A 16,857-nucleotide genomic window follows, 5' to 3' on the forward strand; every position below is an offset into this window, starting at 1 on the left:
GGGCGAGGAAGCTACGCGACTAGCAGTGGCGAAGGCTGCTGTATCGGCAGCATGAAGCGGACCCCGACAGCCGAGGAACGAGAGCGCGAAGCTAAGGTATGTCGGGCTCTCCGGAGTCTGGGATCTTTCGGGCACTTGTAGCTGGGGGCTGGGAACCGGAAGGGCCTGGTTGAAAGGCAAGCGGATCCATGGTCTTAAGCCAAGGGATGACAAGGCCTTGTCAGCAAGGGAGCCAGAGACTTCGGGGCTCTAAATTCGTGCTGCTCGGGATGCAGGCCTGGTCCTGTTGGACCAGCTCACATGAGAATCAAGACACCATTTCCTTGTCCTGCTTCTGCACCTCATTCCTTGGTTAAATTTGTAGCTACCCAGGTGCCTCAGTTTACCGTACTCTCAGGTGCCTGTGATCATATCAGTTGTGCTTTCTTTTTCGGTAATGATTTCTGCGGACTGACATCGGTTTAGGTGAAATAATCTGTGCGGTCAGATGTGTGTATTTGGAACAGTTGTCTATGTTGTGTCTTCGGCACAGTGGATATAGATCTTTAACTACAATCCCATTTTCTACTTTTGGGGTTCACCCTGTAGCATTTGCTCTTCCATGAGATTACAATAAAAATAGTAATAGAATTTTTCTGTTTTTAGCATTTATTACGTGTCAGGCTCTGCGTTTTCATAATATTTATTTCATATTCTTATCACAACAGATTGCAAGTTAGATATTATACAGGTGGAGTATCAAGAGCCCTGTTTTACAGATGAAGACTTGAGGCTCAGAAGAATTGAGTGTTTCCCTCATTCCGCAACTCAAGTCCTATTGATTTGTCTAAATATATTGGTAATCGGGTCACTTGTTTCCATCTTCACCACCTTGGACCAAGCTACCATTACCTCTTCAATGGACCGTTCCAGTAGTCTTCTTATTGGTCTATATTCACTCTACACCCAAACACTCCTTGCTCCCCTTCTGTTCCTTCTTCCACACAAGACTCTTCTCTACACTGTGGTGTGTGAGCTTTTCAAAATGCAAATCTAGGGCTTCCCTGGTGGCGCAGTGGTTGAGAGTCCGCCTGCCGATGCAGGGGACACGGGTTCGTGCCCCGGTCCGGGAAGATCCCACATGCCACGGAGCGGCTGGGCCCGTGAGCCATGGCCGCTGAGCCTGCGGGTCTGGAGCCTGTGCTCTGCAACGGGAGAGGCCACAACAGTGAGAGGCCCGGGTACTGCAAAAAAAAAAAAAAAAAAAAGCAAATCTAATCATGGCCCTTTCCTTCCTACATTCTCTGCCAACCACCTGTTTAAAAATATTTCATGGAATTCCATGACAGTCCAGTGGTTAGGAGTAGGCACTTTCACTGCGGTGGCCTGGGTTCAATCCCTGGTTGGGAATTAAGATCCGGCAAGCCTCGCAGTGTGACCAAAAAAAAAAAAAAAAAAAGAATCTGTCATGGTTTTCTGTAGACCCTACTTGCATCATCCACAGCCTCAGTAGACATGACACCCTCCCTGCTCTCTGCCCATCAGCCACTTTGGCCTTCTTAGAAGTCCCTCTGTCCTGTGCTTTATCTGATTACAGGGCCTTTATACGTGCAATTTGTTGCTCACTCTGTATCAGGCAATTATTGGATGTGAGAACCATTGGTAAATGAAATAGACACTGTTTGTGCTCTCATAGAATTTAGAGTCCTACAAGTGAACTCACTTTGTCTTAGGGCAATACCTCTATGGAGTTAAGATATAAAATGTGCTCTATTATGACCCGAGCTATAGCAAAGTTTCACCAGAGACCTGAAGTTTCCATGCCTGAGTCTGTATGTGATAAAGGCAGTATATAAAGATGGGTACATTAGTCTTCAGCAGTTCCAAGAAACAGATGTCACACAGTGGTATCGTGTGTAATGTCTTTCTTACCTTTTGGGTTTACAATGAAAGTTATTCATTTCTTCTGTAAAGACTTATTTAGCACCTATTATTTGCCAGACACAGGGATTCTGATTTTGGCTAAGATAGAATCCCTGCACAAGGGAGCTTTTATTCTATTGAAACCCTAACTGTTGCCTGTGAGGTAGTTGTTAATGTCATTCACACTTGATGGATGTTGAAATGCAGGCTTGTAGAAGTTATAACTTGCCCAAGGCCACTTGGTTGCTCTGTGAAATGAGGTTTTCTGACTCCAAACCTTTTTTTCCATTTTCTGCTTGTAAAACATGTTGAAATGATACAGCAAGTTGTTTGCCTGTTTACTTAAAAAATTTCTTTGATCTTTATTTAAAATTTATTTATGAAATATTACTGGTTGGAGCAAAGTATAGGAAATTAAGTTTTAAATCTTAAATATAAAACGATAAAATGTTCATTTACTCATGAATTATCTTCTCTTTTTCTAAAGGAGGTGTTATTTACGTACCGTAATGTGCATCCGTTTAGTGTACAATTTGATGAGTTTTGATGGATAAAAACACCTGTGGAACCACCACCACAGTTGATACAGAGAACATTTTAATCCCTTCTAATAGTTTCTTCTTGCTGGTTTGCAGTCAGTCTCTTCCCTCACCTTGGCTCCCAAGCAAGCACTGATAGGTTTTCTCTCACTGTAGATGAAGTTTGTATTTTCCAGGACTTCATATAGGTGGAAGTATACTGTATGTATTCTTGGGTCTGTCTGCTTTCAATCAGCATAATGATTTTTGAGATTGATTCCTGTTGTTGCGTGTATCAGTATCTCATTCCTTTATATTGCTGATTAATTGTCTACTGTGTGGCTCTGTCACATTTGTTTATTCATTCACGAGTTGCCGAACATTTGGATTGTTTCTGGTTTGGGGCTATTATGAAGAAAGCGGCTATGACCATTCATGTATAAGTCTGCATTTTCATTTCTTTTGGATGAATACCCAGGAGTCCACTTGGTGCATGCTATGGTAGTTCTGTGTTTAACCATATAAGAAACCGCTAAACAATTTTTCAAAGTGATTCTCCCATTTGTATTAGTTTCCCAGGGCAGCTGGCACAGGTTCCCACAAACTTGGTGTCTTAAGACAACAAAAATGTTTTCTCTCACTGTTCTAGAGATATGTCTGAAATCAAGGTGTCGATGGGGCCCTCTGAAGGCTCTAGGGGAGAATCCTTCCTGGTCTCTTCCAGCTTCTGGTGACTCTAGGCATTCCTTGGCTTGGGCTGTGTAACTTCAATCTCTGCTCTAGTCTTCCATGGCTACCTTCTCTGAGTTTCTGTGTCTTAAATCTCTGTCTCTTTTCTCTTATAAGGACACCAGTCATTGCACTGAGGACCTACCCTAAATCCAAGGTGATCTTAATTTCATTATCCTCAAGGTCCTTAACTTAATTACATCTGCAAAGACCCTTTTTCCAAATAAGATCACATTGACAGGCACCGGTGGTTAAGACTTGGCCATATCTTTTGGGGGGATGCTATTCAAACCCACTACACCATTTTACATTTCCGTCAGCTGTCTGTGAGAGTTCTGGTTGCTCCATAGCCTCACCAGTACTTGGTATTGTCCGTCTTTGTCTTTTAAATTTTAGCCCTTCTAGTGGGAGTGTGGTGGTATCTCATTGTGGTTTTAATTTGCATTTCAGTGATGACTAATGAGGGTGAGTATCTCTTTGAAAAGCTTTTTTCCATGTGGTAGTATCAGTACTTTGTTCCTTTTTATTACTGAAAAATGTACTATTCCGGGCTTCCCTGGTGGTGCAATGGTTGAGAGTCTGCCTGCCGATGCAGAGGACGTGGGTTCGTGCCCCGGTCCGGGAAGACCCCACATGCCGCGGAGCGGCTGGGCCTGTGAGCCATGGCCGCTGAGCCTGCGCATCCGGAGCCTGTGCTCCGCAACGGGAGAGGCCACAACAGTAAGAGGCCCGCCTACTGCAAAAAAAAAAAAAAAAAAAATGTACTATTCCAGTGTATGAATGTACCACATTTTGTTTAATCCATTCACCAGTTAATGGATAGTTGGGTTGTTTCCACTATTTGACTATTATGAATAATGCTGCTATGAACGTTTGTGTTCTACTTTTTATATGTACAAATGTTTTCATTTCTCTTTGGTAGATATCTAGGAATGGAATTGCTGGGTCATGTGGTAAATCTGTGCTTAACATTTAAAAAAAAACTGCTGTACTGTTTGTTACGGTCTGAATGCTTGTGTCCCCCACAAATTTTCTTGTTGAAATTCTGACCCCCCAGGTGATGGTATTAGGAGGTAGGGCCTTTTGGAGGTGGTTAGGAATGGAATTAGTGTCCTTATAAAAGAGGCCTGAGAGACGTCCCTTGCCCCTTCTGCCATGTGAGGGTACAACATTAAGTTGGGAGTTCTATAACCAGAAGAGCGTCTTCACCAGCACCCAGCCGTGCTGGCACCCAGATCTTGGACTTCCAGCCTCCAGATGTGAGCAGAAAATTTCTGCTGTTTATAAGCTACCTAGTCTATGGTATTTTGTTACAGCAGCCTGGATGGACTAAGACATTGTTTTACAATGTGGACGCACCATTTGATATTCATGTTTGAGGGTTCCAATTTCTTAACATCCTCATCACTTGTTATCACTATCTTTTTGAAAGTGGGTGTGAAGTGGTGTCTCATAGTGGTTTTGCTTTTCATTTCTCTGATGTCTAATGATGCAGAGCTGCTTCTCGTGTGTTGGTTTATCAGGTATATGTCTTCTTTAGTGAGGTGTCTGTTCAGATCTTTTGCGCTTTTTTTTTTTTTGGTTGGATTATTTGTGTTAATATTAAGTGTTGTGAGTTCTTTATATTTTCTGGATATAGGTCCTTTGTCAGCAATATGTATGGTGAATATTATCTCTCACTCATTTAGTTTACTTAATAGTCTTTACGAGCAGGAGTGTTTAATTTTGATAAAGGTCCAATTTATCGATATTTCTTTTTATGATTCATGCTTTTTGTGTCATATCGATGAAGTCTTTACCTATCCTAAGGTCACAAAGATTTGTTTGCTTTTTTCTTTTTGGCTGCGTTGGGTCTTTGTTGCCACGCGCGCGCGCAGGCTTTCTCTAGTTGTGGCGAGCAGGCGAGCAGGGGCTACTCTTTGTTGTGGTGTGCAGGCTTCTCATTGCGGTGGCTTCTCTTGTTGCGGAGCATGGGCTCTAGATGTGCGGACTTCAGTAGTTGCAGCATGTGGGCTCAGTAGTTGTGGTGCACGGGCTTAGTTGCTCCACGGCATGTGGGATCTTCCCGGACCAGGGATCAAACCTGTGTCCCCTGCATTGGCAGGCGGGTTCTTAACCACTGTGCCACCAGTGAAGCTCCTCCTGTTTGCTTTTTTTTTTTTTTTTTTGTGGTACGCAGGCTTCTCACTGTTGTGGCCTCTCCCGTTGCGGAGCACAGGCTCCGGATGCGCAGGCTCAGCGGCCATGGCTCACGGGCCCAGCCGCTCCGCGGCATGTGAGATCCTCCCGGACCGGGACACGAACCCGTGTCCCCTGCATTGGCAGGCGGACTCTCAACCACTGCGCCACCAGGGAAGCCCCTCCTGTTTGCTTTTTAAATTAAACTTCTTACCCCTATAATGGGTAATTGCTTTTGGTTTTCCTTTTCTCTTTGAAATAAGTTAGAATATATTTTCTTCTTGTGATTGCTTATGTCATAGACTTTTATACAGTTTCCAAGTCTGGAGGGTGAATAAAAAGGTTGGATTAAATAGTTAGCTTTTTATGATAACGTTTATTTAATTTGTGTTAAAACATAAGAGGGTACCAAAGTATATTCATGCTTTTTTTGTGTGTGTGTGTGGTACGCGGGCCTCTCACTGTTGTGGCCTCTCCCGCTGCGGAGCACAGGCTCTGGACGCGCAGGCTCAGCGGCCATGGCTCACGGGCCTAGCCGCTCCGCAGCATGTGGGATATTCCTGGACCGGGGCACGAACCTGTGTCCCCTGCATCGGCAGGTGGACTCTCAACCACTGTGCCACCAGGGAAGCCCTTCATGCATTTTTAAAATGAATTTTTTTACAAGGCATGTTGTGGAATAGTCCAGATTAGTATTTGATAGGCTGAGTTAGAACCATGGCCTCTAAAATTTTTTTTGCTGTTGGACAGAGAGTTGGCACCCTGTGCCTCAGTTTCTCCAGCCAGAAAATGGAGTCAAGAATAGCTGCTTCTGTGAGTTGCTGTGAGAATCTAGTATGATTAGGTTTGGCCATTGTGCCAGGGACAGAGTAGGTATGGCTTTGATGGAGGGTTGCCCAAAGAACCCTTTGCTGACATAAGGCTGCCCCCATTTTTTTTTAGATGATATAATTTATTATTTTGAAATGATTTAAAATTTATAGAAGAGCTGTAAGAGTAGAACAAAGAGCCCTCACAAACCTATCACCCAGATTCAGAACTTGCTTACATCTTGCTACATTTGCTTTATAGCTCTCTCTCTCTCATATAAATACATGAACTATTATTATTTTTTTATGAACTATTACAGAGTAAATTGGAGACATCAATCCTCTTTACCCCTAAATACTTCAGCATGTATTTCCTAAGAACAAGGATGCTCTCATATATAAACATAGCCAGTTGTCAATTTCAGAAAAAGTTAACATTGATAAAATACTCTTATTTAATCCAAAATCCATATTTAAATTTTGCTAATTGTCCTAATAATATCTTTTATAGCTTTTTTTTTTTTTCTGGTCCAGGTTTCAATCCAGGGTCATACGTTACCTTTAATTGTCATGTCTCTGGTCTGTTTTAATCTCCTTCAATCTGGTCTCCTTTAATCTCCTTTAAATTGGTTCCTCATCCTTTCTTAGTCTTTTATGACATTGACATTTGTGATGAGTAAGGCACTGACCTTTGTGATGAGTACAGGCTATTTTGTTTTGTATAATTTCCCAGTATTCTTTTTTTTTTTTTTTTGCCTTGCCATGCTGCATACGGGGATCTTAGTTCCCCGACGAGGGATTGAACCCGAGCCCCCTGTAGTGGAAGCGCAGAGTCTTAACCACTGGATGGCCAGGGAAGTTCCTCTGTATTCTTAGTTGTCTGATATTTCCTTATGATTAGATTCAGAGTATGCATTTTTGGCATGTATATTTTTAAGGAAACATAGGGGCCACTAGAGAGCACAGATTTACAACTTACACATTCATCCTGCCTATGAAGGTGTTTTATTTGGCCCAAATGAACTGTGTTTGAAAGTTTCCAAATTATTTTCCAATGTTTAAAAGTTGAGAGATTACACATAAAAGTCTGGATGGCTGGCTTTCTTGAAAAACTAGACTATCTGGCAACACTAGGCATGCATTTCATTAACCAGAGCTGAACAGTGGCTGCCTCTTTAGATGAGAATGTACTTTCCATTGTGCCACACTCCAGCATTGCCCATTTAGTCACAGTAGAGTGGTTTAGAGTGTGAGGCTTTAGAGGCAGATCCCGGAATAGAATCCTGCTCCGTCATTTGACTTAAGCAACTTAACTTCTCTATACCTCTGTTTCCTCATCTGTAAAACTGTGGTGGTATTTATGATTTTGATGAGGGTGAACTGAGATATAGGTAAAGCACCTAGAACACTGTGGTGTTGTTATCACCGTCATCTCATTGTCATCATCATTACCACCTGTCTAATCCCAGTAGATATTTAGCCTATATTCAGGCCATTCATTCTGTGAACTTATAGTATATGAGTGTCTAATCGGGCAGGTTTTCTCTACTGGGGTCACACTAACTTCTTACCCATTCGTCCCAAATGGTACTAGTGATGTACCACCCTTGGAATAATTGAGAACATAAGTCAAACTATTTTCTGTGTTCCTTGGTTCAGTTGAGGAGCCCGGTTAAAAGTGCCAAGTAGGGTACTCAGCACTGGGGACATATGGGTAAATATAGCAGATTTGGTCCCATGGGACTGGCTGCCTTACCATGGAAGATAGATAATTAAGCAAGTACCAGCAGTAGAGTGGTGCGTTTTACCATGGGAATGGGACATGGTAGCAGGGAGGATCTACTGTGGTATGGGGGTCATGGAATTCCTTCTTCAGGAATATCTATTTAACGTGGTCTAGGGGTCATGGAATTCCTTCCTAAGATCTCTTTAAGGATATTTCCGTACAAGAGGCCCAGGACTCCTTTAGAGGTTGTTCAGAAATATTAGAACTGTTCTTTAGTTCTGGAATGAAAAGATGTGGATGTTGAATTCCAAGCTAGTGTCAAAGGTTCTTATGCTGGCTTGGGTGAGATCATCATTTTTTAAATTATTGAGAATAGAAACAGTTTAAATTTATTACTGAGAGGGTTATATACTTAATGGGAGCATAATAATTTTGTTTGAGAAATGTACATTTTAACTTTGCAGTGGAGAAAACCTGGCAGTCACTACCTCAGCCAGGTGATCAAGGTCAACATCATCAGTGGCAACAAGTCATGTTGATGACATGACCCCTTGATCTGTTTAATTAATAATAAAGTGATTAAAATGGTAAAAAAAATGTGTATTTTTATTAGTGAAGGAATATAGCCAGAATAGATAAGCCTGCTGTTTCAAATAAAAATCCTTTAAAAAGTCTTCCATTTTTGGTGATAATTGTCTTAATATCATTTAACAAGGTAAACCTTAAGTTATAAGGTATAATGAGTTATAAATATAATAACTTAATAAAAGGAAGTTTGTTATTTATGTATGTACCCACTGGGTTTTTTTTTTTTTTTCTTTGCGGTACGCGGGCCTCTCACCGCTGTGGCCCCTCCCGTTGCGGAGCACAGGCTCCGTTCGCGCAGGCTCAGCGGCCATGGCTCACGGGCCCAGCTGCTCCGCGGCATGTGAGATCCTCCCGGACCGGGGCATGAACCCGTGTCCCCTGCATCGGCAGGCGGACCCTCAACCACTGCGCCACCAGGGAAGCCCTGGGTTTTTTCTTTTTTTAACCTCAATTTGTTTTATTTTTGCAGTTTGGCACTTTAGTGAAGTTCTGAGAAGGTTCTTTTGGCCCCTACCTTCCTCATGGGCCATGCTGGATTATTTCACCAGTTTATCTGATGGTAATTTAGGAAACTAAATGTAGGACATTTTTGGTGGTGGACCAATGACCAAGGAACTTAAAAAATTGAAACTTCGCCTGACAAATTCTACTCTGTGTTTTTTCCCCCAAATCCATCTTTATCTTTTGCTTGATCTTTCTTCCAGAGTATGGGTCAGCCTTTAATCATCATTTAATAGTTTTGATTGCCTTCTCTAGGTAGAAGAAAGGTTAGTTTTATTTGCTCATAGTTTTGAAACCACTTTAAATACCTTCCTTGAGTAGTTAAATCATTGAGTCACAATGAGTTCTTATTACTGTCTATTATTTCCAGGTCTTTTTCTTTCTTTTCTTTTTTTTTTAATTCAACTATAATTGATTTACAAGGTTGTGATGGTTTCAGGTGTATACAGGTCTGTTTTTTAACATTCTTAATCTTAGTGTTGGTTTTGAAAACTAAATCTTGTCATTGGAAAAAAAGTCTTAATACACTTTCAACAATCATTAACTTCTTTGAAGACAGTGCATTGGTGTCTGATTCATCCTTCGATCTTTCCAGTGTACCTGGTAGAGGGTCTTGCACATAAAGGAAATGTATAAGTATCTTTTTTTGTTGTTTTGCGGTACGCGGGCCTCTCACTGTTGTGGCCTCTCCCATTGCGGAGCACAGGCTCCGGACGCGCAGACTCAGCGGCCATGGCTCACGGGCGCAGCCGCTCCGCGGCATGTGGGGTCTTCCCGGACCGGGGCACGAACCCGCGTTCTCTGCATCGGCAGGCAGACTCTCAACCACTGCGCCACCAGGGAAGCCCATAAGTATCTTTTGAATGAAGAGTGAATGGTCGAGAGCCTCAGCAGTCTGATGCATGTTACATGTGACCCTTAGTAATTATCATACTGGCTCCTTGGCTGCTGATTGGAGTTATTATGGCTGAGTTTAGCAATACCGGTTCTGGCACTTAGACTGCAAGCGTCAAGAAAAGTTAAAAGAAAGTTAGAGACCGTGTCTTTTTAGTTTTGTTATCACTATTCTATCCCTTGTACTTAACATGGTGCCAGGCACATAGTAAGTATTCCATAAATATTTATCAAATGAATGAATGGATTCCCAAGAGCATTGCCTGTTATTGGTTGTTAGGCTTTCTACCAGTGAGAGAGGGAACCAGAACCTGAAAGAAATAAGGGAAAATGGTTAAATACTTACGAACTTCAAAATTACTTAACATACCGTAAACATAGGTATTCATTTTGAGAAACAAGACTCTTCAGCACATGCAACTCTCAACAGTTGTTTTCTAGTATTCTCTTTCAAATTTTAAATGCTAGCTTACCTTCCAGGTTTAGTGTATTTTGTTGTGGTTAGTTTATTATGGTAGATTTCTTGATTAAAGTTTTTTTTTTTTTTTTTTTTTTGCGGTACACGGGCCTCTCACCGCTGTGGCCTCTCCCGCTGCGGAGCACAGGCTCCGGACGCACAGGCTCAGCAGCCATGGCTCACGGGCCCAGCCACTCTGCGGCATGTGGGATCTTCCCGGACCAGGGCACGAACCCCTGCATCGGCAGGCGGACTCTCAACAACTGCGCCACCAGGGAAGCCCTTAAAGTTATTTTTAAAGTGTGACTTTCTAACGTCTCGAAGAAAAGAACTTTATAGTTGAGATGGTACTTTTGGAGCCTCAAAAAAAAGGCACAGTTTGGAGCAGATGAATTTAGAGTTCTGCTAACCTCATTCACTTATTAACCTTTGGTTACAAACTGATTTTGGATTATCTTACAAAATTGTCTCGCTAGCTGATTTTCTAGTGTAAGCTGGGAAGAATCTGGGGGACTGTTGGGTTGGGTCAGGACATGTTCAGGAGATTAAGATGTACATTGCTAGGAACTTGTCTCCAAACATTTGCCCTTGGCATTGTGTTTCTCTGCAAGACCAGCACGTGTTTGAAAGCTGAACCTTGAGCATAGGTTTGAAAGCCTATATAGGCTTGTATTTTTGTTTATGCTACAAGCATCTGTCCTGTTGCCATGCCCATCATGTATTTGCCCTGTAGTTTGGGAAAGGACCTGCCTGTGAAGTGACGTGCCTTCCTTTATGTTAAAGAACCGCTCTGTGGATAAGGGTCTAGGTTGAGACCTTTACATCTGGTAGAAACCACATAGAAAACTCAGTTTGAAGGGCCAAATTATGTTGCATCCGGTCTGAGGAGGAGATTTTGTTGCCAGTGCGTGAGTGTTTTCATAACTGTTTGTGATCAGAAAATTCAGAGCTCTGATTTCTGCATTAGCCCTAAGTCTGCCCTTTGTCACCTTCATTTAGCGACTGGATCATTCAAGGCTGAGCCTCAAGGGCCAGCATATCTCCAGTAATAATATAAAATGGGCTGATGTGGCAGCCTTAACTCACTCTGCTGAATTGGGCATGATTAAAGTCTCAAGGCTGCATTAATATGGATTTTCTCTTTCCATGTACAGCAGTCCTTTATCTCACTGTTTCCCAGTTTGCCATTTTTTGAAAACAGAGATGGAAAATTTTGCTGATGATATATTTTTTTCTGTCAGCACGAATGTTCTGCTTTTCTTTTTCTTTTTTCTTCTTCTTTTTTTTTTTGCTTGAAAATAGCACCAGGCAAATGAATGCAGACATTACAGTTTCCGTGGGCTCCAGCCTGTTGTCATGTCAATCTTGTTATTTAGGTAAATAGCGTGCCATTTTTTGCCGACTCAGCAGCCAATATGCTGCGAGCAATTTTTGTTTCAGTCACATGATTGGCTGGGAACACTATAAATGATACAAATAATTGGGAAATCGTAGTCATTGTTCTCATAAAACCTGATCCTGGCGTTGGAATCAGCCAGGCAGAGGAGTTGCATGTGCAGCCCGGAAAGGAAAGGATGGGCAGCCAGAGTGCCCAGCTTTTAAATTTATCAGACCCCTGCTGCTTAAATTGCCCCAGCTGTTAATGCTGGAACCATTACAGTAATGGACTCAGCAAATGAAGGGGAACGAAGACACGCACACTTTATTACCAGAGCGGCAATTTTCTTTTCATCTGTAATAGCAGCGGTGCCTCGTATTGATCAGCCCATCAAGATACTAATCCTCTGTAAAATTACTCGTTATAACTGAAAATGTGTTAATCCAAATCAGTCTGTGTCCCGACTGCCTACTTACTATTGAATACAGACTATCAGATGGTTTATTTTTCATGATTTAAAGCCTCTGCCCTGGAAATGGTTGGCGTTTCCCCCGCAACACCGAGTGCTTAATCTTAGCTCTAGCCCAGGGTTGTCTTTTTGTTTTAAACAGAACATCACCCACTTAATTAAGGAGTGAGTGTCTGTCTTGCTGTCTGAGTTATGCTGGTGTTTTACGTTCTTCTGGATTTATTAAGCATCTTGTTTTACATTCGGTCTGTGGTTTGTGCTGTAAATAAAAATAAGCCCATCTTGCACACATTAGAAATTTGCAGGTAGCAAAATGTCAATAAGTAGCAGGGATGGAAGCTTCTTTGATTTACACTTCAGGCACCAGGTTGTGCTTTGTCGATTGAACCCATAGGCAGGATGCATCCTGGTGTCTGCTGTGTAGCAGATGTGTTTTTGCATCTTTATCTGAGAAAGTTTATGGTTATTTCTGCCTCCTTAGTTCAGTAGATTGCCTTTTAGACAATGAGGCATAGCTACTCCACCCCCCCCATTGTGTTTTGTGAGACATGGCTATAGCTAGATATTATTTTATTATAAGAAGACCTGTTAAAACTGAGTTCTGTCTTCCTTGATATTCAGAATTTTAGGAGTTACTCCTTAAAACTTTCATTTTTTTATTCATTATAGTCTTCATGTACATATATATTTATTTGTACACAGACTGATGCCCTCTTGGCAGTATTTTTATTTTCTCGAATATATTGTCATTGCTCAAAGCATTTGTGTGGCATTCTTCATAGAGTTCATTCAGAAATTCTTTTTTTTTGCGGTACGTGGGCCTCTCACTGTCGTGGCCTTTCCCGTTGTGGAGCACAGGCTCCGGACGCGCAGGCTCAGCGGCCATGGCTCACGGGGCCCAGCCGCTCTGCGGCATGTGAGATCTTCCCGGACCGGGGCACGAACCTGTGTCCCTGCGTCGGCAGGTGGACTCTCAACCACTGCACCACTAGGGAAGCCCTCAGAAATTCTTAATGAGGACTTTCTTTGCCAGGAATTGTGTTAGGGGCTGGAGATTCAAGGATGAAAAAGAGACAGTCTTTGCCATTGAGGACCTTAGCTCAGTTGGAAGATAGGCACGTGAACAAATAATTACAATAATGTAGTATTGTAAATGTTAAAATCCACTTGTGAATGTAGTTCCTGGGAGCAGATATGAGTTATGGGCACAATAGCAAAATCAGCTAATCGATTTTTCTTGCTGTGTTACCAAAAGCAGAATTAAACAGTTTAATCACACTTTAAGACTTGCATCTGAATGATTCCCAGCTGTTTGAAAGAAATCTCATCTTTCAGGAGACTTGTTTACTGCCCTCTGGGGACAGTCAAAAGAAGGCTTTCCAAAAATGTTATGCTCAGTGACCGCATCTTTGGATATGTATAGAGTTTCCCGTGGAGACGACTTTAAAGGGGATAGTGCTTATTTGGTTGCTTATGTTCTGGCATTATATTATAAGTCAGTCTTGTTGCTTTAGAGTATAGTTGATCAAGAGAGACAGTAACCTGTCCTGGTTAAGAGCATGGATTTTGGCCAGCCTGCCTTGTTTTTCCCCTAGCTTTCCTTATTAGCTGAGCAATCTTGGGTAAGTCACTTAATCTTCTTGAGCCTCAATCTTCATCTGTAAAATGGGGATAATAATAGTTGTGAGCATTAAATGGTTTAATATATGTAAAGCATTTAGAATAGTGATGGGCATATATAAGTGCTATGTATATAAGCATTAGCTATTATTACCGTGAATGTGACTGTAGGTAATGAAATTATTTTCCACATGTGGCTTATGAAAGGCAACTTTGTAAATGTATGACCACAATATGTGTGGCATATAAGATGGTGAAGCATTTTTTATTTAGAATACTATTTTTTCCTGATTACATAATTTGTTATTTTAGAAAAATTTAAAAATATGGAAAAATACCAAGCAGGGAAAAAAAAAGTCTCCTATAATCCTTTAGAGATAACCACTGTGTAACTTACTGTATTGGTATATTTGTTATAATATTATTATTATGCCTGTCATACATACAATATGTGCAGTATGATCCTAATTTTATCTAAAATATATTTATGATACATATTTATACAAGAGATATTTTAAACAAAAATTGGAATCATAATGTATATATTTTGTATTCTGGTCTTTTTCACTTACCAGTATCCGGTATATTGTGAATATTTTTCCATGTCATTACAATTATAGTATTTCATCATATGGATTTTCTTCCTGCTATTATAAATTATCCTTCAGTGACCATTCTTGCACATAAATCTCTGCGCAAATCTCTGGTATTTTCTGTAGGGTAAATTAAAGGAAGGTGAATTGTCGAGTTAACATTTGTAAAGATTTTTGGCTTATATTGTCAGATTGCCACCCAGAGGGGTGATGCCGGTTTCCACTCTAACAAGCAGTGCATGAGAATGCATATTTGGTACATCCTCTCCAACACTGAGAACTGTCATAAGATAAAAATCTTTGCCAATTGGGGAGAGATGAGTAGGAGCTCATTGTAGAACTATTTTGTATTTTCTTAATTACTAAGTACTGTATGGTTGAATTTACTCCTGTTGTGATTATTGGCCAGATATAGTTCTTTTGTGATTTGTTTATTTATATAGCCTTCATTCATTTTGCTAATGTATGTCTTTTCTTATTGATTTGTAAGAACACTTTATAGATTAGGGATATTATCATTTGTTAATCATGTGCTGGAAATATTTTTCCTTGTTTGTTTATTGCCTGCCTTTTACTTTCGTATTTTTGTTATTCAGATTAACGGTCGCTTATACGTCCTTCTAATAATTTTACATTTTTTTTTTTTGTATAATTCTTGTAATGCATCTAGAATTTAGTTGGTGTATGATATGGGAGAGATGTCTAATTCCTCCTAAATGATTAACCAGTTATCCCCACTGCATTTATTGACTAGATTGAATGCCAAAATACTCAGATCTGCTTTTTATTCTGTTTCCTTTGTTTTGTCCGTTATTCTGACACACCATTTTAATTACCAGAGTTTTATGATACCTTTCAGTATCTGACAGTACAAGGCCCCCATGATTATTCTTTGCTTTGGAAGTTCCTTGACTCTTGCACTGAGAAGGCAACTTAAAATTTTTTTACAGAGAAAGTTAAAAATCACTTTTTCAAGGTCTCCTGTATATTCCACCAACCCTTCGGTATTTTAATTGTTATTGCATTAAATTTAGAGTGTAATTTGGAAAGAACTGAAATACTTATGGTAAATAAATTTTCTTATTTAACAGTGTTATCTGTCTTTACATGTATTTAGGCTTTCTTTTATGATCCTCAGAAAGTTTTGTAATTTTATTCAAGTAGGTACTATTTATTACCTTCTGGGTTTACTCCTGGGTATTTTACATATTGGAGTACTATTTTTGGTTACTATTGCAAATGGGATATTTTTAAATTATATTTTCTAAGTAGTACTTGAGAAAGCTTTTCTTGTATGCTATTTTTATAATTGGCCACAATATAGAATGCATCCTTAACATTCTAACATTTTTTTTTTGGTTGATTTTCTTGGGTTTTCTAGATGTATAGTAGGTAGATAATTTAATCATTTGCAAATATAACTTGGTCTCCCCCCTTTCAGTAATTATACTCTCCTCTCCTTTTTTTCTCTTGTGTTATTACGTTGTCTGGAACCTCTAGTGGCTATAGCAGATAGTCATGCCTTTAATAGTGATGCTTTGGGATTCTAGTATTAAGTATAATGATAGTTGTTGGCAATAATCTTTGATTTTTAGTTTATTTTTTTTTCCCCCTAAGGACTGAGGTTGAATTTTTATTGAATAATTTTTTGACATCTATTTAGATGGTAATGTCTTTACTTCTTCTATGGATAAGATATAATCTCTTAATATTGTTTCCAATATTGGTTCCTTGTGATAAATCCTACTTGGTCACATTATATTGGCCTTTTAGCATACTACTGAATTCAACCTTTTTGTATTTCAATTAGGAAAGTAAGATGGGTCTGTAGCAGTGATTACCAAGGAAGCTGGAAGGTGGTACCCCTAGGGGGAATATCAGAATCTTCAGTGAGGCATATTTAATATACATGTTAAGGTCATTATTCATACTAGAGTTAGTGAAACTTAATAAAGCTCTTTTGGCTAACGTAGAGGGAGGTAAAATGGGTAAAAATATTGAGAAATATTCCTTTTTGTGGTTTGTTTTGTTAAGTTTTGATGCATAGTTAAGCCTGTGTCATAAAATGAATTGCACCATTTTCCTGCTGTGCTCTAGAGCCATTCACAGAACACCAGCATTATTTGTCCCTGGAAGTTTGAACTAAATTAACTTGTAAAACTCATCATGTGATGTTGGGGAAGATAATTTTTGGATAACTGTTTGAATATCTTTTCTAGTTAATGGCCTATTTAGTTTTCTTTTTGAGTAAATTTTGGTCATTATGTTTTCTCAGAAATTGAGGTTTCAAATTTATTGGCATGGTATTCAACATAACATTCTCTGGTTTACTAAGATAGAGTTGAGCATAGTTTCATAGTTTAAAAATTCCATATTCATTTTATATCTCCTTTTTAATTATAACTTTCTGTACACATATATTCTCTTCAAAAATTGATTATATTTGTCTGTTTTAAAACTAGCTCTTGAATTTGTTTATGCTAATTTATTTATCT

The 16,857-nt window shown here is 40.0% G+C and overlaps 1 protein-coding gene across 3 annotated transcripts in view; it reads left to right on the plus strand.

The window, feature by feature from the left end:
- Nucleotides 1-6: 6 nt before the first annotated feature.
- Nucleotides 7-16,857, plus strand: part of FTO (FTO alpha-ketoglutarate dependent dioxygenase) — a 373,271-nt gene continuing 356,420 nt past the window's right edge. For all 3 annotated transcript variants that reach the window (XM_060130666.1, XM_060130667.1, XM_060130665.1), the window contains exon 1: nt 7-96. In XM_060130666.1, the coding sequence (XP_059986649.1) occupies nt 52-96 (45 nt within the window). In that variant the 5' untranslated portion in view covers nt 7-51. The remainder of the gene's footprint in view (nt 97-16,857) is intronic.

Source organism: Lagenorhynchus albirostris, chromosome 19, assembly GCF_949774975.1.
Source record: "Lagenorhynchus albirostris chromosome 19, mLagAlb1.1, whole genome shotgun sequence".
NCBI classification, from domain to species: Eukaryota; Metazoa; Chordata; class Mammalia; order Artiodactyla; family Delphinidae; genus Lagenorhynchus; species Lagenorhynchus albirostris.